The sequence below is a fragment of the Odontesthes bonariensis genome, chromosome 9 (genome assembly GCF_027942865.1).
Source record: "Odontesthes bonariensis isolate fOdoBon6 chromosome 9, fOdoBon6.hap1, whole genome shotgun sequence".
NCBI lineage: Eukaryota > Metazoa > Chordata > Actinopteri > Atheriniformes > Atherinopsidae > Odontesthes > Odontesthes bonariensis.
The window spans coordinates 2,372,222-2,398,564 of NC_134514.1; the positions used below are offsets into that span (position 1 = coordinate 2,372,222).

The following is a 26,343-nucleotide window of genomic DNA, read 5'->3' on the forward strand; positions in this document are numbered from 1 at the left end:
GCATCTTATAACCAGCGGATGAACGAACAAGGACGTTCCTCTGAGGCTTTTTGTGTTTCATAAAGACTGTTCTGTCTGGTCTGTCTGGTGTTTTTGAGGAAAAGAGGAACACATGTTTAGTTTTAGACTTGCAAATGTTGAGTGGTGCTGCACCGCAGCAGGTTTTTCTGCTTCCTCCTCCCCACCCGCCCATGTGCATTCAGTCCTTCCTCAAGTGAGCGCCGTGCAGCAGCAAGTCTTTAATCACCAGATTCACCCTGACAGGCGCACACAGGTGAGTCCTGCTTTAACTCTGCTTCTCTTTGCTTTAAAAGTGTCTTTAAAAGAGGGAAAACCTTCAGCTGGTCTGAATCAAAGGTCCTCTGACCTGTTCTGGTCCAGTTATTCTCAGTCAAACCTGTAACTGCAGCATTAAAAAGGTCTTCAAGGCGAGACACTACAGGTGAATAGGGTAATATTTTAAAATAATAGATATCACCATGAAACTTCCTCAGTTGATTACTTATACAAGTGTGAAAAAAAAATGTATTACAAGTTTTAGAAATTTGTATGTTTAATTATGCAAACGATGCATTATCTCATTAAAAAACTGTTTTTACCTCAGTAGAAAGTGATCTCCTACGAATAGTTAACAGCTCACTGGCATCAGGCGTTTTTCCCAAGTCACTAAAGACAGCTGCCATTAAGCCACTCCTAAAGAAGAGAACTCTAGACGCCTCTATGATGAACAACTACAGACCTGTCTCTAATCTCTCTTTTATATCCAAGATTATTGAGAAAGTTGTATTTAACCAGCTCAACGACTTTCTGAATGAAAGTGGAAGTCTTGATAACTTTCAATCAGGCTTCAGACGTCATCACAGCACTGAAACAGCTCTGGTCAAAGTGTTAAACGACATCAGGTTGAATACTGATTCTGGTAATGTTTCAGTCCTGGTTCTGTTGGACCTCAGCGCTGCGTTTGATACTGTAGATCACAGAATCCTGTTGCACAGGCTGGAAAACTGGGTTGGACTTTCTGGAGCGGTCCTTAACTGGTTCAGGTCCTGCTTAGAAGGCCGGAGTTATTTTGTTACAGTTGGCAGCTGTGAATCTGAGCGAGTGGCCATGACTTGTGGAGTCCCCCAGGGGTCCATTCTTGGACCTCTTCTGTTTAACTTGTATATGCTCCCTTTGGGTCAGATATTGCAGAACTTTAACATCAATTATCACAGTTATGCAGACGATACACAACTTTATGTGTCTCTGTCACCATGGCGACTGCAGCCCAGCAGACGTACTGTGTCAGTGTCTGGAGGAAGTAAACACCTGGATGAGAGAGAATTTTCTACAATTAAATGAAGACCAAACTGAGATCATTCTGTTTGGTAGCAAAGAGAAGAGGGTCAGCGTTGGTAAATATCTTGAGACTCGGGACCTTATAATCACTGAGCGAGTTGGTAACCTCGGAGTGTTGATAGACTCAGATCTGACTTTCAGCAGCCACATCAAAGCTGTCACCAAGGCAGCTTTTTACCATCTCAGAAACATCAACAGAATTAAAGGTTTCCAGGAGAAACTCATCCATGCATTCATCTCCAGCAGACTCCATCACTGTAACGCTCTTTTAACTGGACTTCCCACAAAGAGCATTAAACATCTGCAGCTCATCCAGAACGCTGCTGCTGGAGTTTTAACCCGGACTAAGAGATCTGAACACATCACAGCAGCTTTAAAATCTTTACTCTGGCTTCCAGTCAGTCACAGAATAGATTTTAAAAGCCTGCTGATGGTTTACAATCTGTGATGTGTTCAGAGAATATAAAGCCAGCAGAGCTCTGAGATCCAAGGACTCAGGTCAGCTGGTCCAGTCCAGAGTCCAGACTAAACATGGAGAAGCAGCATTTAGCTGTTATGCTGCAAACAAGTGGAACAAACTGCCAGTGGAGATTAAACTTTCACCAAATGGAGACATTTTTAAATCCAGGTTAAAGACATTTCTGTTCTCATGTGTCTATGCATGAAATCTGCACGATATCTTTGAACTTATCTGGACTGTTGCTGGTTTTTAATCATTTAAATGATTTTATTTGTTTCTCTTTATATTCTTTTATGTATTTTAATGCTTCTTCCACTCCCTGCTGCAATGCTTTTATTTGATGTAAAGCACTTTGAATTGTTTTGTACATGAAATGTGCTATATAAATAAATTTGATTTGATTTGATTTAAATATGCACACATTTGCATATATTTCCGGAAGATAGATCTGAACATGTGATAAAGCCAGATGCAAAATTCTTTTTTCATTTTGTTTACACAGAAAATGAAAATAATATTACAGAGGGATTTCAGGATATCTGCTTTCATTTCCTAGGAAATCAAAATATACTGTCCATAGCATAAAAAACATTGATTTTCGCCATAATTGTTTTATTATAATGTCACATAAATCAAGCCAGGAATGATTTATCAACAAATCCTTCAGTAAATATCTTCAGAATACCATTAAGTGTACAACTGGAAAGTTTGGTGTTAGTAGGTGCTATTGATACTGGAAAAATACAAAAAAACTGATTTTGAGAAAACAGCATTTAAAGATTTAAATAGGTGGAATTCGTTTTGGTCAATTTGGGCGAAACGTACTGCCGCGATTAAACAAAATGTGATGAAATAAACATTTTAATTTATGTTTCGAAAGAACACATATTGAAGTTGATTGGCCCAAAATCTAAAAATTGACCACTGCATGAAAAATGTTTTTGTCTCGCCTTAAAAGAGGGAAAACCTTCATTTAGTCTGGATCAAAGGTCCTCTGACCTGTTCTGGTCCAGTTATTCTCAGTCTAACCTGTAACTGCAGCATTAAAAGTGTCTTTTTTCCACGTAATATTTCTGATTGTTGATCATTTCTGCAGCAGAAGGGAAGAAAAACAAACCCAGACAGCAGACAAATGCTTAAACAATCCAAATATTTATGATTATTGAACCAAGCCATCGTGCCTTCCTAATTTATTCACTCAAGACTTTGCTCTTCTTTCAGTTTTGAATTATTTCTCTACTGTAGTTTGAATCTTTACATGTTAAATATGTATTTTAAATGTTCTATAGAGAAATCTGGGCGTATTCAGCCTGATTGTCAGCTCAAGTTAAGCTAAAAAACACTCAGAAACTCACACAGTGACCTTCCTTTGGACAAAGTGTTCATGTGTGACGGTACACAGCTGATAGTTACTGTCTTAATGCATATCGTTGCCGTGGCAACGAGGCACAAAAACGTCCGGTTCAGCTGGACCGTGCAAAGGAGGAAACTAGAAACTGCATGATGGAAATGAACGTCTCATTTTAACAATGCAGCCGTGGCTGAAAGCCGTCGATCGCTCCACTTCATTGTTGTTAAGAATTTAACACCAGGTGCATGATGGGAAATAATCTCTCTTTAGTCTGAGACTTAAAACTCAGGGAGGTGTTACCTTTAGATGTTAGAGGAGTTGGTCTGTTTATCAAAAGTTTGTCTGGTGGATGACGAGCTTCAGGAAAAACGTTGATGTTCATCCTGGAAAAGCTACTTTAAAGGGACAGTTCGCCTCTTTAAAGGGACAGTTTGCCTCTTTAAAGGGACAGTTCGCCTCTTTAAAGGGACAGTTTGCCTCTTTAAAGGGACAGTTCGCCTCTTTAAAGGGACAGTTCGCCTCTTTAAAGGGACAGTTCTCCTCTTTAAAGGGACAGTTCGCCTCTTTAAAGGGACAGTTCTCCTCTTTAAAGGGACAGTTCGCCTCTTTAAAGGGACAGTTCACCTCTTTAAAGGGACAGTTCGCCTCTTTAAAGGGACAGTTCACCTCTTTAAAGGGACAGTTTGCCTCTTTAAAGGGACAGTTTGCCTCTTTAAAGGGACAGTTTGCCTCTTTAAAGGGACAGTTCGCCTCTTTAAAGGGACAGTTTGCCTCTTTAAAGGGACAGTTCACCTCTTTAAAGGGACAGTTTGCCTCTTTAAAGGGACAGTTCGCCTCTTTAAAGGGACAGTTTGCCTCTTTAAAGGGACAGTTCACCTCTTTAAAGGGACAGTTTGCCTCTTTAAAGGGATAGTTCGCCTCTTCTGACATGAAGCTGTGTAACATCCCATATCAGCAACATCATTTCTGAACATCTTCTTACCCCCTGCTGCGTCCTGTGAGCAGAGTTCCAGCAAAAATAAAGCGTTTTCTCCTTTTAAAACTGATCTACCGATTTTAAAAGGAGAAAAAAGGACAGATTTATTTAGCCTGGAAGGAGTTTCAGGTAAAGTAAAGATCAACTAAACTCTCTGGCTGGCTTCAGAGTTTAAAACTACTCGGTTAAGTTCAGGAAAACCTCACCGTTGGTCTTGAAACAGACCGTACCCAAACCGGCCCAATTTAAACTGCAGGATCTAATTCAGCCTTTAGTCGGGCAGAAAATGTGATTTATAGATTCAGAGGACGTCCTCTGGCGGCAGTTTAAGCTACGCTGGCAGCAAATATCTAACGTCTTTCGTCTCAAACGTCCCAGGTTAGGTAAAACGTCCTCTAATGATATTAGTGACATACTGTAGGAATAATCTCCATCTGATGGGGATCAAGGAAATGAAAGTGTTACTGCAGCCAAAGCCGTTCCTGCTACATACAACTGGATGAGAATCGATCAGCGACATCGATAATGGAACGGGAATTGCTGAATTCTTGAAAATTCCCATCCCTATTCCCACATCAGGCTGGAGTGAGATGTCCACTTGGCTGTTTATGGGAGTAAAATCAGGTTATTAACTGATGTTTGAGGCTGTGGAAACCTTCCAGACTTCCTGCTGCCTCTGACCTCTGACCTCTGTGGGAGGTCCTGGTCCATGTGAGTCCAGCTGAGTTCTCTGCTACTCTAACGGTGATTCTGCGGTCATAAAATCAGGATTTTATTAGAGCAGAGCGACAGTCTGGAGACGCTTTCAGTGAGCTGACTCGTCCCCAGTTTCTGACAGAAGAACCAGAAAAATCTGTGAATGAGAGCAGCTTTATGGGGAGTTCAGCTGGATTAATCAACACTTCAGTGTTTTTACTGAAAGATGCAGAAAGATGGAAGTTTGGAGCCTGAACAGAGCAGCTGGGAGTGTTTCCATGCAGGAGGGATTCAAACCCAGCTGCATATATCTGCGTTGTGAGGCTTGATTTCAGTCAGACTAACATGTTTACGTGCATTTTAAAACCCCAAATTTGGTCAGACTAAGTCAACCAGTTGCTGGTTCAATATCTAAATATCTTTAAGCAAGATGTGAAGCAGCCCACCGTGACCACACCTCTCCTGTTGATGCTCGCTGGGTCGCATGTTTCTTTACAGATTACAGAAATATGCCTCAACATGTGACCAGTTTTCTGCTGAGAACATTATGCTTAATGCCTCTTTGTGGCATCCAGAGATCAGATCAATGATATTCAGAGGTTATAAAGGTTATGAAGTGGGTAACCCAGATTAGTTTGAGTTTTAAAACAGCTGCTCTGGTTCAGTGGATATAAAGTGGGTAACCCAGATTAGTTTGAGTTTTAAAACAGCTGCTCTGGTTCAGTGGATATAAAGTGGGTAACCCAGATTAGTTTGAGTTTTAAAACAGCTGCTCTGGTTCAGTGGATATAAAGTGGGTAACCCAGATTAGTTTGATAAGAAGCGTCTCGGTTGTTTGCAGACTGCGAGGAGAAATGCTGAAACAGCCAGAACATGAAGGCATGTGATCAGATGCCAGGAGCTGGCACAGATGGACAGCGTTAAAGTTATTAGAAATGAAAGTAATTGTGTAATTATGAGCCTGCTGACGGTTAGTTGGCTCAGAGATCGCTCCAAACATATTTGTAGAGACTCAGCGGGGTCACATGGCACTGAAAGGATCGGATTATTGGCTCAATTACAATCAGACTGAGTTATTAAGTGCATGTAGACACCTTAATCTGACTAAGAATTGGATCGGATCGGATTAAGACCCCGAGATAACTGGGCTGAAAGTCACTCTAAACCTGCTTGTAGACACTGAAGCACGTGGTGAATCAGACTTTGGGTGTGCTATAAACCGCATACTAAATACTACATACTACATACTGCATACTTACATACTACATACTGCATACTACATACTGCATACTGCATACTGCATACTACATACTGCATACTGCATACTGCATACTACATACTGCATACTGCATACTGCATACTACATACTGCATACTTACATACTACATACTGCATACTACATACTGCATACTGCATACTGCATACTACATACTGCATACTGCATACTGCATACTACATACTGCATACTACATACTGCATACTGCATACTTACATAATACATACTGCATACTACATACTGCATACTACATACTGCATACTGCATACTACATACTGCATACTGCATACTGCATACTACATACTGCATACTACATACGGCATACTGCATACTTACATGCTACATACTACATACTGCATACTACATACTACATACTGCATACTGCATACTACATACTGCATACTACATACTACATACTGCATACTGCATACTGCATATTGCATACTGCATACTACATACTGCATACTACATACTGCATACTACATACTACATACTGCATACTGCATACTACATGATACATACTGCATACTACATATGGCATACTGCATACTTACATACTACATACTCCATACTACATACTGCATACTACATACTGCATACTGCATACTGCATACTGCATACTACATACTGCATACTGCATACTGCATACTACATACTGCATACTACATACTGCATACTACATACTGCATACTGCATACTACATACTGCATACTGCATACTGCATTCTACATACTGCATACTACATACTGCATACTGCATACTTACATACTACATACTACATACTACATACTGCATACTACATACTGCATACTACATACTACATACTGCATACTTACATACTACATACTGCATACTGCATACTGCATACTACATACTACATACTGCATACTTACATACTACATATTCCATACTACATACTGCATACTACATACTGCATACTACATACTGCATACTGCATACTGCATACTGCATACTACATACTGCATACTGCATACTGCATACTGCATACTACATACTGCATACTGCATACTGCATACTACATACTGCATACTACATACTTCCATACTGCCTACTGCATACTTACATACTACATACTGCATAATGCATACTACATACTACATACTGCATACTACATACTACATACTGCATACTACACACTGCATACTACATACTGCATACTAAAAACTTCATACTACATACTTCCATTCTACATACTACACACTTCCTTACTGCATACTGCATACTACATACTGCATACTACATACTACATACTGCATACTACACACTGCATACTACATACTGCATACTACATACTGCATACTACATACTACATACTGCATGCTGCATGCTTACATACTGCATACTACATACTACATACTGCATACTACATACTGCATACTACATACTACATACTGCATACTTACATACTACATACTGCATACTACATACTGCATACTGCATACTGCATACTACATACTACATACTGCATACTTACATACTACATATTCCATACTACATACTGCATACTACATACTGCATACTACATACTGCATACTGCATACTGCATACTGCATACTGCATACTACATACTTCCATACTGCCTACTGCATACTTACATACTACATACTGCATAATGCATACTACATACTACATACTGCATACTACATACTACATACTGCATACTACACACTGCATACTACATACTGCATACTAAAAACTTCATACTACATACTTCCATTCTACATACTACACACTTCCATACTGCATTCTGCATACTACATACTGCATACTACATACTACATACTGCATACTACACACTGCATACTACATACTGCATACTACATACTGCATACTACATACTACATACTGCATACTAAAAACTACATACTTCCATTCTACATACTACACACTTCTATACTACATACTGCATACTACATACTACATACTGCATACTTACATACTGCATACTACATACTACATACTACATACTGCATACTACATACTGCATACTGCATACTGCATACTACATACTGCATACTACACACTACATACTGCATACTGCATACTACATACTACATACTGCATACTTCCATTCTACATACTACACACTTCCATACTGCATTCTGCATACTACACACTGTTACTACATACTACATACTGCATACTACACACTGCATACTACATACTGCATACTACATACTGCATACTACATACTACATACTGCATACTACATACTGCATACTAAAAACTACATACTTCCATTCTACATACTACACACTTCTATACTACATACTGCATACTACATACTACATACTGCATACTTACATACTGCATACTACATACTACATACTACATACTGCATACTACATACTGCATACTGCATACTGCATACTACATACTGCATACTACACACTACATACTGCATACTGCATACTACATACTACATACTGCATACTACATACTACATACTTCCATTTTACATACTACATACTTCCATACTGCATACTACATACTACATACTTCCATACTGCATACTACATACTTCCATACTGCATACTACATACTACATACTTCCATACTACATACTACATACTATATACTACATACTACATACTTCCATACTGCATACTACATACTGCATACTACATACTACATACTGCATACTTACATACTACATACTGCATACTTACATACTACATACTACATACTGCATACTACATACTGCATACTACATACTACATACTACATACTGCATACTTAAATACTACATACTGCATACTACATACTGCATACTGCATACTGCATACTACATACTACATACTGCATACTTACATACTACATATTGCATACTACATACTGCATACTACATACTGCATACTACATACTGCATACTGCATACTGCATACTACATACTGCATACTGCATACTGCATACTGCATACTACATACTGCATACTGCATATTGCATACTGCATACTACATACTGCATACTGCATACTGCATACTACAAACTGCATACTACATACTACATACTGCATACTGCATACTGCATACTGCATACTACATACTGCATACTACATATGGCATACTGCATACTTACATACTATATATTCCATACTACATACTGCATACTACATACTGCATACTGCATACTGCATACTACATACTGCATACTGCATACTACATACTGCATACTACATACTGCATACTGCATACTACATACTGCATACTGCATACTGCATACTACATACTGCATACTACATACTGCATACTGCATACTTACATACTACATACTACATACTACATACTGCATACTACATACTGCATACTACATACTACATACTGCATACTTACATACTACATACTGCATACTACATACTGCATACTGCATACTGCATACTACATACTACATACTGCATACTTACATACTACATATTCCATACTACATACTGCATACTACATACTGCATACTACATACTGCATACTGCATACTGCATACTACATACTGCATACTGCATACTGCATACTACATACTGCATACTACATACTTCCATACTGCCTACTGCATACTTACATACTACATACTGCATAATGCATACTACATACTACATACTGCATACTACATACTACATACTGCATACTACACACTGCATACTACATACTGCATACTAAAAACTTCATACTACATACTTCCATTCTACATACTACACACTTCCTTACTGCATACTGCATACTACATACTGCATACTACATACTACATACTGCATACTACACACTGCATACTACATACTGCATACTACATACTGCATACTACATACTACATACTGCATACTACATACTGCATACTAAAAACTACATACTTCCATTCTACATACTACACACTTCCATACTACATACTGCATACTACATACTGCATGCTTACATACTGCATACTACATACTACATACTGCATACTACATACTGCATACTACATACTACATACTGCATACTTACATACTACATACTGCATACTACATACTGCATACTGCATACTGCATACTGCATACTACATACTACATACTGCATACTTACATACTACATATTCCATACTACATACTGCATACTACATACTGCATACTACATACTGCATACTGCATACTGCATACTGCATACTACATACTGCATACTGCATACTGCATACTGCATACTACATACTGCATACTACATACTTCCATACTGCCTACTGCATACTTACATACTACATACTGCATAATGCATACTACATACTACATACTGCATACTACATACTACATACTGCATACTACACACTGCATACTACATACTGCATACTAAAAACTTCATACTACATACTTCCATTCTACATACTACACACTTCCATACTGCATACTGCATACTACATACTGCATACTACATACTACATACTGCATACTACACACTGCATACTACATACTGCATACTACATACTGCATACTACATACTACATACTGCATACTACATACTGCATACTAAAAACTACATACTTCCATTCTACATACTACACACTTCCATACTACATACTGCATACTACATACTACATACTGCATACTTACATACTACATACTACATACTACATACTATATACTGCATACTACATACTGCATACTGCATACTGCATACTACATACTACATACTGCATACTACATACTACATACTATATACTGCATACTACATACTGCATACTGCATACTGCATACTACATACTGCATACTACACACTACATACTACATACTGCATACTACATACTGCATACTACATACTGCATACTACATACTACATACTTCCATTTTACATACTACATACTTCCATACTGCATACTACATACTACATACTTCCATACTGCATACTACATACTACATACTTCCATACTACATACTACATACTACATACTACATACTATATACTACATACTACATACTTCCATACTGCATACTACATACTACATACTACATACTGCATACTACATACTGCATACTCATCGATCAGACAGTATGCAGAGCGTTTACCCACAATGCATTGCGCTCCTGCCCGAGCCGAAATCAGCCGGCCTGAAGCTGATTTCTCTTAAGCTCTAAACTCTGTAAACTTTAGCAACATTTGAAACATTTTCAGGTGAGAAAGTAGTCGTTTAGATCCCCAACATGTTGAAAACCTGACAAAATACTGGCTGTTTACAATTTTGTTCCCACGAATTCGGCGCTACTAAAGCTAGCCGCAGTGAGCAACGCACTTCCTGTTATTTTCACAAAATAAAATACCCGTTGCCTTTTATCATAGGGAAAGCCATTACGATACAATTGGTGCTTTTGTTTTGAAAACAGGGAGTGAACCTACCCTCGTTGTAGCTAGCTTGAAACTGCCGTTTTGACAGGAAATGACGATCGGCGACGTCACGTTACGTTGCATCTTGGGTAGTTTGAGTATGAGTAGTAACATCATGATGCATACCCAACATTTAGGAGAATCTAGTATGCATCCGGGAACTTCTGCTTACTCAAACTCGCATACTAACTCAGAAAGTTAGTAAGAGTAGTAGGAGAAGTGTGCGGTTTCGAACACAGACTTTGCGTTCTGCGCATGCTCCAGATGTTTTCCCGGGGTCGTGACCCGGAAGTCAAAGGAGACGATATTCCTGTTGTTGTCGCCGTCAGAAAGAAACAAACAACGCGATGGAGAATGCTCCGTTGGGCATCGAGTTTGTGCAACAAGCAGCTCATCACAGACCAAATGTAGAGGGACGTAGCTTCATCTGGCTCTGCGTTCTCCATCTTTCTCCAATGCCTGAGTTTGTTGCTGTTGTTGGTGGTGAAGAGGTCAACAGGAAGTGGCTCTATTAGCAACAGCTGGAATGGGTACAGCGCCACCTATCATACCGGGGTATGACACGCTTTGTGCCTCTGATCTCATTCATTCACCGCCAAATATCCAAGGAGAATTACCCTTACTAAGCTCAGTCTTATTGTAATTTAGCCAATAATCTGATCCTTTCAGTACCATGTGACCCCACTGAGTGAAAAAACATGATAAAGAGTTGGAGATCTTTCAGGGTGTTTGTTTGCTGTATTCAGACGGAAGCAACAATCAGCTGTTTGCATCTTCACGCCGAGCTTAGAAAAAGTACCAGGCGGCTAAATGCTAGCATTTCATCCATAGCAACAGGAGTCTAAGTCTGAAGGTCTTCATTAGAATAATGAGGTGGCATTTTTGTAGGTTTGACTTCCTCTGCAACAGTGTCTGTGGTCACAAACCATCGTGTTAAATTACTCAAAGGTCTGAAATAAAGTCTGCATGTCAAAGGAAAGACGGTTATCATGGAAACGCTTTCAGCTTACAGTATAAGTGCACCTGAGTGTCGGCCATATTTATTCCCCTGAAGCACCAACAGCTGATGTTCATGTTTTTAGTCAGATTTCCTTTCTAATAAGAGGCTGAATTAGAAATGAACTAGATACCTTTGTACATACATTTTTATTATTTTACATTTTATTATTATTATATTTTATTATTTCACATTTTGTTATTATTATATTTTATTATTTCACATTTTGTTATTATTATATTTTATTATTTTACATTTGATTATTTTACATTATATTATTTTACCTTTTATAATTATTATATTTTTTTGTTTTATTGCACCAAACAGACCAGACCAAAGTACTTTGGAATAAAATCTTTTCTGATTCTGATTCTGATAATAATAAATAATGCAAAAAGGCTTCAGACGGCTGCCTGTAAGGAGACTTTTAAAGTTTAAATGTGTCAAAACTCACTTAGTTTTAAAGTGAGTTTAAACCAAATTAACACAAAATTTAGGAGTTTAAAGTCTGAGAGGTTCTGCTGAAGTCTAAGACGATACCTTTAATGCTTAACTGACATCGTGGAGAAGAGAAAGAGTTCAGAAAAATGCTGGTTTGGACTGGTTTGGACTTAGAATACTGTGAGGCTTTATAAGTGACTTTGACACTTTTTTTGTATTTGCGACTGGTTTTACACAAGTGTTTATTGTGTCCACAGTTCTGATTGTATCTTGGATTGCCATATGTCATTGGAATCACAAGACCCTTAGCTTTCCAACGGTATATAACATATTTAGGTACATATGAAGGGGGGCTGAGGAAAACCCCAGATTTGCCCTGAAGTATGCAACGTCTTGCCCGCGGGACATAAAAACGTTAAGGGGTTAACTGACATCGTGGAGAAGAGAAAGAGTTTATAACAATGCTCCGAACAGCTCCAGTAAAGCTGGTTTGGACTGGTTTGGACTAGTTTGGACTGGTTTGGACTGGTTTGGACTGGTTTTGGACTGGTTTTGGACTGGCATTGACTGGTTTTGACTGGTTTTGACTGGTTTTGACTGGTATTGACTGGTTTTGTTGGGTTTGGACTGGTTTGGACTGGTTTGGACTGGTATTGACTGGTTTTGTTGGGTTTGGACTGGTTTGGACTGGTTTTGACTGGTATTGACTGGTTTTGACTAGTTTTGACTGGTATTGACTGGTATTGACTGGTATTGACTGGTATTGACTGGTTTGGACTGGTTTGGACTGGTTTTGACTGGTATTGACTGGTTTTGTTGGGTTTGGACTGGTTTGGACTGGTTTGGACTGGTTTTGACTGGTATTGACTGGTTTTGACTGGTTTTGGACTGGTTAGGACTGGTTTTGTTGGGTTTTGACTGGTTTTGTTGTGTTTGGACTGGTTTGGACTGGTTTTGGACTGGTTTTGGACTGGTTTTGGACTGGTTTGGACTGGTTTTGTTGGGTTTGGACTGGATTTGTTGGGTTTGGACTGGTTTGGACTGGTTTTGGACTGGTTTTGGACTGGTTTGGACTGGTTTTTGGACTGGTTTGGACTGGTTTTTGACTGGTTTGAACTGGTTTTGGACTGGTTTTGGACTGGTTTGGACTGGTTTTTGGACTGGTTTGGACTGGTTTTGAGTGGTTTGGACTGGTTTTGTTGGGTTTGGACTGGTTTGGACTGGTTTTTGACTGGTTTTGGACTGGTTTGGACTGGTTTTGTTGGGTTTTGACTGGTTTTGTTGTGTTTGGACTGGTTTGGACTGGTTTTGGACTGGTTTTGGACTGGTTTTGGACTGGTTTGGACTGGTTTTGTTGGGTTTGGACTGGATTTGTTGGGTTTGGACTGGTTTGGACTGGTTTTGGACTGGTTTTGGACTGGTTTGGACTGGTTTTTGGACTGGTTTGGACTGGTTTTTGACTGGTTTGAACTGGTTTTGGACTGGTTTTGGACTGGTTTGGACTGGTTTTTGGACTGGTTTGGACTGGTTTTGAGTGGTTTGGACTGGGTTTGGACTGGTTTGGACTGGTTTTTGACTGGTTTTGGACTGGTTTGGACTGGTTTTGTTGGGTTTGGACTGGTTTTGTTGGGTTTGGACTGGTTTGGACTGGTTTTTGACTGGTTTTGGACTGGTTTGGACTGGTTTTTGGACTGGTTTTGGACTGGTTTTTGACTGGTTTTGGACTGGTTTGGACTGGTTTTGGACTGGTTTGGACTGGTTTTTGGACTGGTTTTGACTGGTTTTGTTGGGTTTTGACTGGTTTTGACTGGTTTTGGACTGGTTTCGGACTGTTTGGACTGGTTTGAACTGGTTTTGGACTGGTTTTGGACTGTTTGGACTGTTTTGGACTGGTTTGAACTGGTTTTGGACTGGTTTTGGACTGGTTTGGACTGGTTTTTGGACTGGTTTGGACTGGTTTTGACTGGTTTGGACTGGTTTTGTTAGGGTTTATGTTGATTAGAGGTTCATTTGGTGTTGTGCTGGGCTGAAACTCTGCTGCTGCCGGCGTGCGTGCGGCCCAGATGTTTCCCTCAGCTGCTGTGGTTATGGACGCTTCCCTCAGAGCGTTCGCTGGTTCCTCTGTGCGGCTCAGACTCATGCAAACCATTTCCTGACTCGAGCTTTGCTCTTTCTGTGCAGCATCCACAGACATGAGTGACCTCGGATCGGACTGGACCCTGTCCTCGAACCACTCCAATAATAACAGCAGCTCGGCTTCCTGCGAGCCGGCCAACACCGCGGCCCACACCTTCTTCATGGTGGTCTACGGTCTGATGTTCCTGGTGAGTTAGCGTGAGCAGACGAATGCAACTCGGGCTAAAGGTTGTCAAAAATTGAATGTTCAGATTTGTACAGAGATGTGTGCAAAAACCAGTTCTTAATGAGTTCACAAATTCAACACCGAGCTCATTCAGAACTGCTTTTTGCACACATCTCTGCACAAATCTGAACATTAAATTTGCACTACTGTTTATATTTGCACTGCTCCAAATCCACTGCATACCATCATTTTAATCGTAAGAATATATCAAGGACCTTTACATTTACTTTGCACATATAAAAAAAATAAATAAAAATAAATAAAAACATAAACAAATACTTTGCACATATATATTTGCACATAAATATATTTATTTTACTTACTTCTGCATATGCCGCTTTACTTCTGATGTCGATGTCAGAGACTTTGTGTGTATATGTATATATATATGTATATATATATATCCACATTTGTACTGTCCTTCTGTTTACCGGTTACTATAGTGTATTTTTGCTGTGTATTAAAGTGTTAAGTTAAATGTTACCGCTGCACTATTGAGTCTGAGAGTAACGTGATTTAAATCCTGTGTATGTCCTGTACGTATACAGATTTGACATTAAAGTTGACTTTGACTTTGACTTTGATGCTGGTTCCTGACCCCCCCTCTCCTCCTCAGGTGGGCTTGTTTCTCAACGGTTTCACGCTGAGGGTCTACTTCTGCAGAGCTCAGCAGCAGATGTGCAGCAGCGTCACCGTCTACCTGAAGAACCTGGCGGCCGCCGACTTCCTCATCAGCCTCTGCCTGCCCATGAGAATCCTCAACTACTCCAGCGACTCCGTGTCCGTCCGCCGGGCCTACTGCAACTTCGGGGCCTCCGCCTTCTACCTGAACATGTACGCCAGCATCCTGTTCATGGGCTACATCGCTGCCAACAGGTAGGACTGAGCAGGAGCATAAAACCATAAAACATCTGCAGCAACTTCCTCCAGCCTCCATTTCAGCTGTCTGTTAAGACCATGTTAACACATTCGTGTTCACATTTGGCTACTTTAGGTGATTTCTGGACTATTCAACCCTTTAGCAAACAGCTGAGTGTCAATGCTGTGGGACTTTTACCATGTTTTTTTTTATTTATTGGTTTTTCATGTTAAAATAACAACATCCAACAATTTAAACATCCAAAACATATGGCAGTAAAGAAAATAATAGTTAAATGATTAAAAAAGATACAATAAACCGCAGTATTTAGACAGCAAATTACTGTGCAATTAATATGAAATAATGAAAATAATACAAATAAATAAGTAAATAAACACACATATATAAATAAAATATATAAATAAATAAATAATATAGAAATAAAAATAATAATAATGATAATAATAAATTAAAAAAGTATTCAAAATGTAGGTTACAGCTTGCACTCCCAAGAACAAATTAAATAATTTTCATTATCTCATTCTCCCTCCCTCAGCAGTTCCAGTTTTTATTTATTTATTATATATATATATATATATATATATAAAATAAAATATATATTAATATATAAATAAAAATAATGATAATGATAATAATAAATAAAAAAAGGTATTCAAAATGTAGGTTACAGCTTGCACTCCCAAGAACAAATTAAATAATTTTCATTATCTCATTCTCCCTCCCTCAACAGTTCCAGTTTTTATTTATTTATTATATATATATATATATATATATATATATATAAAATAAAATATATATTAATATATAAATAAAAATAATGATAATGATAATAATAAATTAAAAAAGTATTCAAAATGTAGGTTACAGCTTGCACTCCCAACAACAAATTAAATAATTTTCATTATCTCGTTCTCCCTCCCTCAACAGTTCCAGTTTTTATTGATTTATTATTATTATTATATTTATATATATATATAATAAAATATATATTAATATATAAATAAAAATATAAATAAATAATATATAAAAATAATTAATATATAAATAAAAATAATGATAATGATAATGATAATAATAAATAAAAAAGTATTCAAAATGTAGGTTACAGCTTGCACTCCCAACAACAAATTTAATACTTTGCATTATAATAATAATATTTTAATTATCTTATTCTCCCTCCCTCAAAAGTTCCAAAAATATCCTCCAAATAGCATAAAATTCAGAAGCCCTCTTTCTTTTTTCTGTTTTTTTTTTCAAATATATATTTATTGGTTTTTCATGATAATATAACAACATCCAACAATTTAAACATCCGAAACATATGGCAGTAAAGAAAATAATAATTAAATGATTTAAAAAGATACATTAAACCGCAGTAATTTGTCAGCAAATTACTGTGCAATGAATATGAAATAATGAAAATAATAAAATAAATAAGTAAATAAACATGTATATAAATAAAAATAATAATAATAATAATGATAATAATAAATAAAAAAGTATTTAAAATGTAGCTTACAGCTTGCACTCCCAACAACAAATTAAATCATTTTCATTATCTCGTTCTCCCTCCCTCAGCAGTTCCAGTTTTTATTGATTTATTATTATTATTATTATATATATAAATATATATAATAAAATATATATTAATATATAAATAAAAAATATAAATAAATAATATATAAAAATAAATGATATATAAATAAAAATAATGATAATGATAATAATAAATAAAAAAGTATTCAAAATGTAGCTTACAGCTTGCACTCCCAACAACAAATTAAATCATTTTCATTATCTCGTTCTCCCTCCCTCAGCAGTTCCAGTTTTTATTTATTATTATTATTAATTTAATTAATTAATTAATTAATTAATTTTATTATTTTCTTAATAAAATATCTGCAGCATCTCTAGTCAAAACATCCCAGAGACGCAGAACAAAAGCTCCTTTTTTTAAAACATCACAGAAGCTGGTGTCGCATGCAAACTTGGACACGAATTAGTTTGACTAAGCTTCAAGACGCACGCTATGACCACACCGGAGCAAACGGCGCCACCTCTGCCGGCTCAGATTAAAGCGCTTCTTCATAACTCCTGATGCGTATCTGCTGTTACTGATCTAAAGGTTCAGCTTGTTCCTTATCAGGGATCTTTAAAGTTTTAAAGTTCAGAGTCAAAGTTTCCATATTTATCATTTAGAACCCATTCAGCTCCGTGTCTTTGGTTAAAAACACAAAAGACAACGACGACGTGAGTCAGAACGTTGTGCTGCTGGTATTTGTTCATTCAGTTAATTGGAAAAAGAGAAGATTAGTGAAGAACGTCCCAGCATTTGGTCTTAAAGGTTTTCTGCTGGTCCTTTGTGAGTCCTTTCAGTTGAAGGTATAAAAGCCAGCTGGGTGATTCATCACTTCCTGAATGTTCTGAATACCTCAGAGGTGCCTCTACATGCAGTTTATTTATGGTGAGCCGGCAGTGTGGGTTTGACCACATTCAGGATTATACTGGCTGCTGATTGTTATCATTTGTTCTTTATGTGAAGATCCCACCACAGATTGTTGGGGTAAGAAATGTTTTCAGTCATTCCCAGGTTTTACCTCCTGTTCATGTTCTGCTGCTAATCTACAGCAAAGTTAATCAGCCTGCAGCCTCCATTTATCTGTATCTGCGAGGCCCAAAATTCCTAACACAGGTCTGCTGAAGACAGCTATGTCATTTTTATCAAGGTCCTTTTTAAAATACAGCTTTTATGGCATTTTCAAAATGGCCTCGGTAAGTGCTTTTCAATGCATTTTCCCATTGCATTATGGGTATTTTCAAACTTCCCCTCACTAAGGCTGTGTTCGAAACCGCATACTACATACTGCATACTGCATACTGCATACTGCATACTACATACTGCATACTACATACTACATACTACATACTGCATACTACATACTGCATACTGCATACTACATACTACATACTACATACTGCATACTGCATACTGCATACTACATACTGCATACTGCATACTACATACTACATACTACATACTACATACTGCATACTACATACTACATACTGCATACTACATACTGCATACTACATACTACATACTACATACTGCATACTGCATACTGCATACTACATACTGCATACTACATACTGCATACTGCATACTACATACTCATCGATCAGACAGTACTTAGAGCGTTTACCCACAATGCATTTCGCTCCTGCCCGAGCCGAAATCAGCCGGCCTGAAGCTGATTTCTCTTAAGCTCTAAACTCTGTAAACTTTAGCAACATTTGAAACATTTTCAGGTGAAAAGTAGTCGTTTAGATCCCCAACGTGGGAAAGAGGATAAAAATACCGGCTGTTTTGAAGTATAATTTGTCCAGATCGGGCAGATATTTTGGAAGATGAGAGACATTTGTTTGAGGAATTGGTGCAGTATCGAATTTAGAGTGAGAATCTGAGTGGGAGAGACACCTCAGCTGAGATGTAGTCTTCCTAAAACTTAAACTGCTGTTGTGTCAAAGCTGTATAATGTATCAACAAACCCTTTGGTTCAGTTAAAGCCGAGAGTCTAAAACCCACAAAGAGCTTCTAGATTATTCATTTCTGGTGGCATAAAACAGTTTAATCATTTCATTTATATGAATTGTTCCATAATTAGTCATTAGATTATATCTTATATTCCTTTTTTAAGCTTTAAATTTAATCTTATTTACTTTTTCTTGATGTTGAATAACATCTAATTCTTATTATTGTCTGTTTTTTTCCTACTTTTCTACTTTTAGACGTGATAACGTTCATTTTTTGGGGATTAGGATTTTTTTTTAAACTGAATTTCTTATATTAATTTGACTCTTTTAAAGATCCAGTTTAAAACGGCTTCTTTACTAAGTTGTCTGTTCTGTGTGGACACAACACTGGTTCATCCCTTGAGTTAGGAGCCTTTTTCCTGCCTGAACGGTTCACAGCTCAGAGTTAAGTGGCTGAACACAGATAATATCTGACTTCCCCTCTTGTCTGCAGCTGTGTGGCTGCATTTGCTGAAGGCCGTGCACACATTTACAGAAACAGAGTAACACTCTGTAACTGCAGTTTCCTCCCAGGTTCCCAGCTTTTGCACAATACGTGTCAGTGTGGTCTTCGTCTCTTTGGTGCTGTTTCTGTAGGGGAAGTGACATTCTCATGGTGAGATGCTTAAAAAGCACAAGGATGTGGTTTTAGAACACCGACAGACTGAGGGGCGGCTCAACATGAGCTTCCTTTAGCTCTCAGTCTGACCTGATTGGCAGTCGGAGCCTGTAACTCGCTGCTGGGACTCAGCATGCAGTTGCACCCTGTTATTACCTCCGCCCAGGAGGTTATGTGATCGCCCGAGTCTGTTGGTTTGTCTGGATGTTTGTCTGTTCGTGCTACAATCTTGTTTATCTATTCAACTCAATTCAATACATTTTTTATCATGTATTTTTTGTTACACAATACAAAAAGACAATCACCAGTTTTCAGGATTACACTTTTTTTTTTTTGGTCAGTTGGACCAACAGTTTTCTTGTTTTCTCAGTTTTCTTTTACATAATAAAGGTTTATTATTGCTATTATATAAATGTGAAGTAATTACTTCTGAATTAATTATATTGAAAGGGAAAAAAACAGTGAACTTTTTTCTGCTGTTTAAATGTTTTTATAATTCACGGGTCAAAAATGACCCATAAGACAATCTTTGTACCCTAGTGGTGTACAGCCCACATGGAAACATGAACAAAAATAAAGTCTGACTTTTTCTAATGATGGGGTCCTTTCAGGAAAAGTCAGACAATTTCAAGTTGGAAAAAGATAGTTTAAGGTGTTTTTTCTACAGATAAACATGGTGGTGGCTCACTTTGGACCCGCAGGACAACAGGAGGGTTAAAATGTGTCGGAGCTCTCAGAATTTAGATTTATCTTATATTATCTGCTGATTTTTTTGGTTGATCATTAGTATTTTTGTTTAATTTTAGTTTTTTTAGGATAAATTGGTTAATAATTAATTTAATTATTTTTTTGTTTGGGCGTTGGAAATGGGCGTTTCACACATAAATACTTTTTAGGTTTTAGGGGGGCTTTGAATGCACTTGGGTGGTCACATGGTTTTTTACCAGTCGTCAGTTAATCAGTGGGTGAACAGGTGAGGCAATCAGGTAGAAAGTGCTGGAATCAGAGCAGGAAGGGATCCTGGGAAGCTCGCCATGTTTGGTTTTGCCTGCAAACTTGGAATGAATCCATGATGAACTACATTTTTTGACATTGTGGACCTTTTTGTACCGCGTAAACCAGAAACCCTGAAGTGCGTCAAGTGACTATTTGAGTTATATTTATTTTTAGTTTGGTCACCTTTAAGTCAAAAGTTTTTTTTTATCATTTTCATAGACAAATGGTCACTACAAAAGGGTTAAGCACCCGTAAAATGCAGAATTCTAGATATTCAGCTTGTTCTGAAACACAAGAAGGGATGACACGGTGTCACATTCATAATCATAATACATAACAAGAGCATTAAATTCATTGGAAGTTAAGGACCACACCTCCATGACTCAGCTGTTATCGTTGCTGATCAAACTGCCTTCAACTCATGTGCAACGCTGATGGCTTTAAGCTTAGACCTGCATGTTCTGTCTGTGGAACACAAACTTTTGTGATTTCAGGAGTCCTCATTCCAGATTAAAGACATCTTAAAGGGACAGTTCGCCTCTTCTGACATGAAGCTGTGTGACATCCCATATCAGCAGCATCATTTCTGAACATCTTCTTACCCCCTGCTGCGTCCTGTGAGCAGAGTTCCAGCCTCGTTTTGGTGTTGATGAAGGTAGTCCGGCTAGTTGGCTGGGGTTTAAAAAATAAAGCGTTTTGCTTCTCAGAACAATATGCGTTCAACAGAGTAATACATTTGCATCACAAAATGGTTCTCCAGGAAAAAGTCAGACCTCACAATCTCTTGGCCCTATTTTCTCTCCCTCGTATCACTGCCTGCTGTGCAGACCGAGCAGCAAACACCGTGACAGGCGCGGCTGTCGGCAGGCGGCGAAAAAACCCCGACCACCGCTGCAGTGCATGGACATTATTTTATGTAAAGTTGGACGCTGTACACGTTGTAATTGTTTTCATGTGCATACATGATACCCCATGTATCTCACAGTGAGACCGAGACAGTCTTTCAAAGTGCAGATAATGCAGCTAAATTAGTTAAAAATACATTAAAAGTTGAAAACTTACCCTTGTTTTTGTTGGCTGTCTTCCAATGTTACAGCTCCTCCCTGCCGGGGGGGGGGGGCAATGCATGCGCTTCACGTGATCTCCAGCATCTCTACTGGAAGCTGCTGAATGTGCTAATTGAGATCGGCGAAAACGGCCAAATATCGGTCGACCTCCAGACGTTAGCTCTCAGATCTAAATGAGCACAAACTCAAATGAATCATTTACTTCAATAAGCTGCAAAGTCTTCATGAGGAGGGTGGAGGAGGCAGCAGTCCACAGCGCCTTTAAAGGGTGAACAGCAGTTCAAGCCTGGTCAGGGTCACGCCTTCTGGTTAGGTTTAGGTCCTGAAACTAACTGGTTAGGGTTAGTGAAAGGGGCTTTCATGTTGGAGGAAATTTAAAAGCCTTTCTGTCACGGGACTCTGCCATGTTTTTAGTTTTATGTTACATCATGTTTCAGATTTCAGGTCTTGCTTTTGAGTTGTTGTTTTTAGTTTTGCCATTGTTTTCCCCTCACTTCCATGTTCAGTTCATTAGCTTCACTCGTGTCACCTGTTCATTCCCAGGTCCCTATTTAGTTTCCAGTCTCCCCTATCTTTTTGTCAGATCTTTACCTTCGTTCCTTCCCATGTTACCCACTCACCTGTGATATCCCTCATGCCATGCCACGTTGTCTCACGAAGTTAAGTATCTATCCATGCCTTGTCAAGAGTTTTGTTTAACCACGTTTTCTTTTGTGAAATAAACCCAGTTTTCTTTTGAAAGTCCGCATCCGTGTCCTACCTCTCTTAGCCTGACTACGTCATACTCACGATTCTAGTCAGAATGTGAGTCTGATACCGCTCGGTAGAGATTTGAGTATGGGGCGTGTTTCAACCGAACCAGGAGAAAAAATGCCTCTTCGCTCAATCGGATAGACCTACAACCAATCAGAGCAACGTAGTGACGTAGATTAAGCGACACACACGGCAAAAACATCTTTTCTATCGATAAAAGCCTTTATCGCGTTCCTCTGTTCGTCTTTCAAAACGAATGCAATGTGGAGATCCTGTAGAACAGACTCGATGGCAGAATCTACACACCCTAGCTCTCCGGCGGCAGCCATGTTTGTTTCAAACGAATTCAAACCAAGCGCTCTTTAGTGACGTAGTTGATAGTGTCCCTGTTGATCATCTGTCCATCATCGTATAAAGCCCGCCCTGGCGATCTGATTGGGTCGACTGATTCCATGTCGAGCATAGAGATTTCCCAACTGAGCAGAGCCAGACCCAACTTCCCAAACAAAAACTTTATGGGCGGGGCTAAGGCTCTCCAACCCTCTCTGACACTTTCGTAACCATGAGGTTGTCGGGTTCATAAGGCCAGTTTGTCAGTGACGAATGTCTCTGTTCTCTCTGCAGGTACCTGAAGATCGTCCGTCCTTTAGGGACTCACGTCCTGCAGAGAGTCGGCCCCGCTCGCATCATCTCGGCAGCTACCTGGTGTTTCCTCCTGGCGGTGACGGGCTCCTACATCATCTTATCTCTGCTCACCCAGGAAGCCGCAGAGCACCTGCCCAACATGGTGAGCTGCGACAGCCTGCACAGCTACCAGCTGCGGATGCTCTACAAGGTCACCCACATCTGCTCCGCCGCCATCTTCCTCTCCGTCCTCGTCTCCCTGGTCTTCTTCTACTACAGCGTCTCCGGCCGGCTGTCGCTGGCGCAGCAGAAGCAGCCGGCGTCCTCCGGCTCCAGGACGCTCGCCAAGTCCCGCAGGAACATGCTGGTGCTGGTCGGCGTCTTCGCCGTCTGCTTCGTGCCCTACCACCTGGTCCGCCTGCCCTACGCCTTCCAGAAGAGCTGGTGGTGCAGGAGCCGGTGGCTCTTCTACCTGAAGGAGGTGACCATCGTGCTGTCGGCTCTCAACGTCTGCCTGGACCCGCTCATCTACTTCCTGTTCTGCAAGGCGTTCCGGACGCAGCTGAGCCTGAGGAGGGCGGTCAGCACCACGCAGATCCCAACAAAGGCCGCCATCACGGACAGGCGGAGCAGCGACGGGCTGACCTCCGTCAGAAACATCCGGAAGATGTCGCTGACCCCAATGCCCACCGGCGAGCTGTAGCTTCTGTGGGCCAAAAACAGTCCAGAGCTCAACCCAGGCTGGAAGCTTAAAGGGACAGTTCGGCTCTTTTGTCATGAAGCTGTGTGACATCCCATATCAGCAGCATCATTTATGAACATCTTCTTACCCCCTGCTGCGTCCTGTGAGCAGAGTTCCAGCCTCGTTTTGGTGTTGATGAAGGTAGTCCGGCTAGTTGGCTGGGGTTTAAAAAATAAAGCGTTTTGCTTCTCAAAACAATATGCGTTCAACAGAGTAATACATTTGCATCACAAAACGGTTCTCCAGGAAAAAGTCAGAGCTCACAATCTCTTGGCCCTATTTTCTCTCCCTTCGTATCACTGCCGACAGCCGACAGCCGCGCCTGTTACGCTGTTTGCTGCTCGGTCTGCGCAGCAGGCAGTGATACGAAGGGAGAGAAAATAGGGCCAAGCGATTGTGGCCAACCTAAAAACATAATATATTAATATTTTTATTGTTTTCATAAATCTTTTATTCCACTTCAGTTCTGATCATAACCAACAAGTTTTCAATTATTTTCAAAAAATGAACCCTTCAGATGCCAATTTGAACTTTTTAGCCCAAATTTTAAGCCTTTAGGTGCCAGTATTTTCCAAATACGGAATGCAAAGTGGAATTATTGAGAAGTGATAATTATGGTCTGGGATGTGTCATTGATCAGCAACAACATTGATTTTTTTTTTTTTTTTTTTTTTTTTTTTTTTTTAGGGATTTTAAATTTTTTTGCTGTCTGATTTAAAAAAAACAAACAAACAAAAAAAACCCTCAATTTCTTAAAAAGGGACATTTTTGTAGGGCCTTGCGATTGTGAAGTCTGATTTTTTCCTGGAGAACCATTTTGTGATGCAAATGTATTACTCTGTTGAACGCATATTGTTCTGAGAAGCAAGACGCTTTATTTTTTAAACCCCAGCCAACTAGCCGGACTACCTTCATCAACACCAAAACGAGGCTGGAACTCTGCTCACAGGACGCAGCAGGGGGTAAGAAGATGTTCAGAAATGATGCTGCTGATATGGGATGTTACACAGCTTCATGTCAAAAGAGGCGAACTGTCCCTTTAAATAAAGATGAGCCCTGCACCGACTTGTTAGATGGTTTTCTCTTTGACTTTGGCGACCCCTGGTGGTGGCAGCGGGTTCTGCAGAAGTTTCTGAAAGTGATGGACTCCATCACCAGCAGACCCTGCAAAGTGAAAACTGGAACTGGAAATAAACTTCCTCATTTATTTCTCCTTCACTGAAATGATCCCAACTCGCACCGAGGAGCTGGAATTATCCAAACTGAACCGACTAACGTTCATGGAAATAAACCGATAAAACCAGAAAAGAACGAGGTAACTTTGAAAGCTGGTGTTGGAACAATATAACACACAGAAGTTCAGACTGAAACTCAAATAATCGACCATGCAGTTTTCCCTGTTTCTGAAGTTGTGGCTGCTCATAAGCGGCCTGTTTTGGCATTAAGCTGAAGGATTTAAAGGCGGGGTAGGGGTTCTTTTTCTGGAGCATTTTTTTACATATTGCTTGAAATACTCTTCACACCCCCATTGCAACCAATTAATTAAAAGTTTTGACACAAAAATGAAAAGTGTGCACGTACCCTGCTCCGTGAACGTCCAGAAGCTTGGCAGGAAGCTAAACTAGAGCCAGCTTGGCTAGCACCTAGCATTATTAAACGGTTCATTATTTCTTACCTGTGAATCCGCCATGAGAAAAAGTTAGCAAAAGTTAGCCAAACCAATCGATGCTTGCTGTCAGAACAGCGCTCGTGCACCTTCGTGCTCGTGCGCGTTCATGTACTCTAGAGGCGTGCCTTCGGGGGGAAAGTGAAGAAAAGGGTTGGGACTTTTTACC

The 26,343-nt window shown here is 39.3% G+C and overlaps 1 protein-coding gene across 1 annotated transcript; it reads left to right on the forward strand.

The window, feature by feature from the left end:
* Positions 1–211: 211 nt before the first annotated feature.
* Positions 212–24,540, forward strand: LOC142388738 (P2Y purinoceptor 14-like). The gene is made up of 4 exons (XM_075474287.1): positions 212–274; positions 15,074–15,216; positions 15,871–16,130; positions 23,767–24,540. Exons 2-4 carry the CDS (start codon positions 15,085–15,087, stop codon positions 24,467–24,469), a joined length of 1,095 nt encoding a protein of 364 aa, XP_075330402.1. The 5' UTR covers positions 212–274; positions 15,074–15,084; the 3' UTR covers positions 24,470–24,540.
* Positions 24,541–26,343: the final 1,803 nt, after the last annotated feature.

Excerpts from the sequence above, each read along its gene's own strand:
- LOC142388738 (XM_075474287.1), top strand. The coding sequence starts at position 15,085 with ATGAGTGACCTCGGATCGGACTGGACCCTGTCCTCGAACCACTCCAAT. Across the intron at positions 15,217-15,870 it reads TCTACGGTCTGATGTTCCTG|GTGGGCTTGTTTCTCAACGG; the intron begins GTGAGTTAGCGT and ends TCTCCTCCTCAG. Across the intron at positions 16,131-23,766 it reads GGCTACATCGCTGCCAACAG|GTACCTGAAGATCGTCCGTC; the intron begins GTAGGACTGAGC and ends TTCTCTCTGCAG.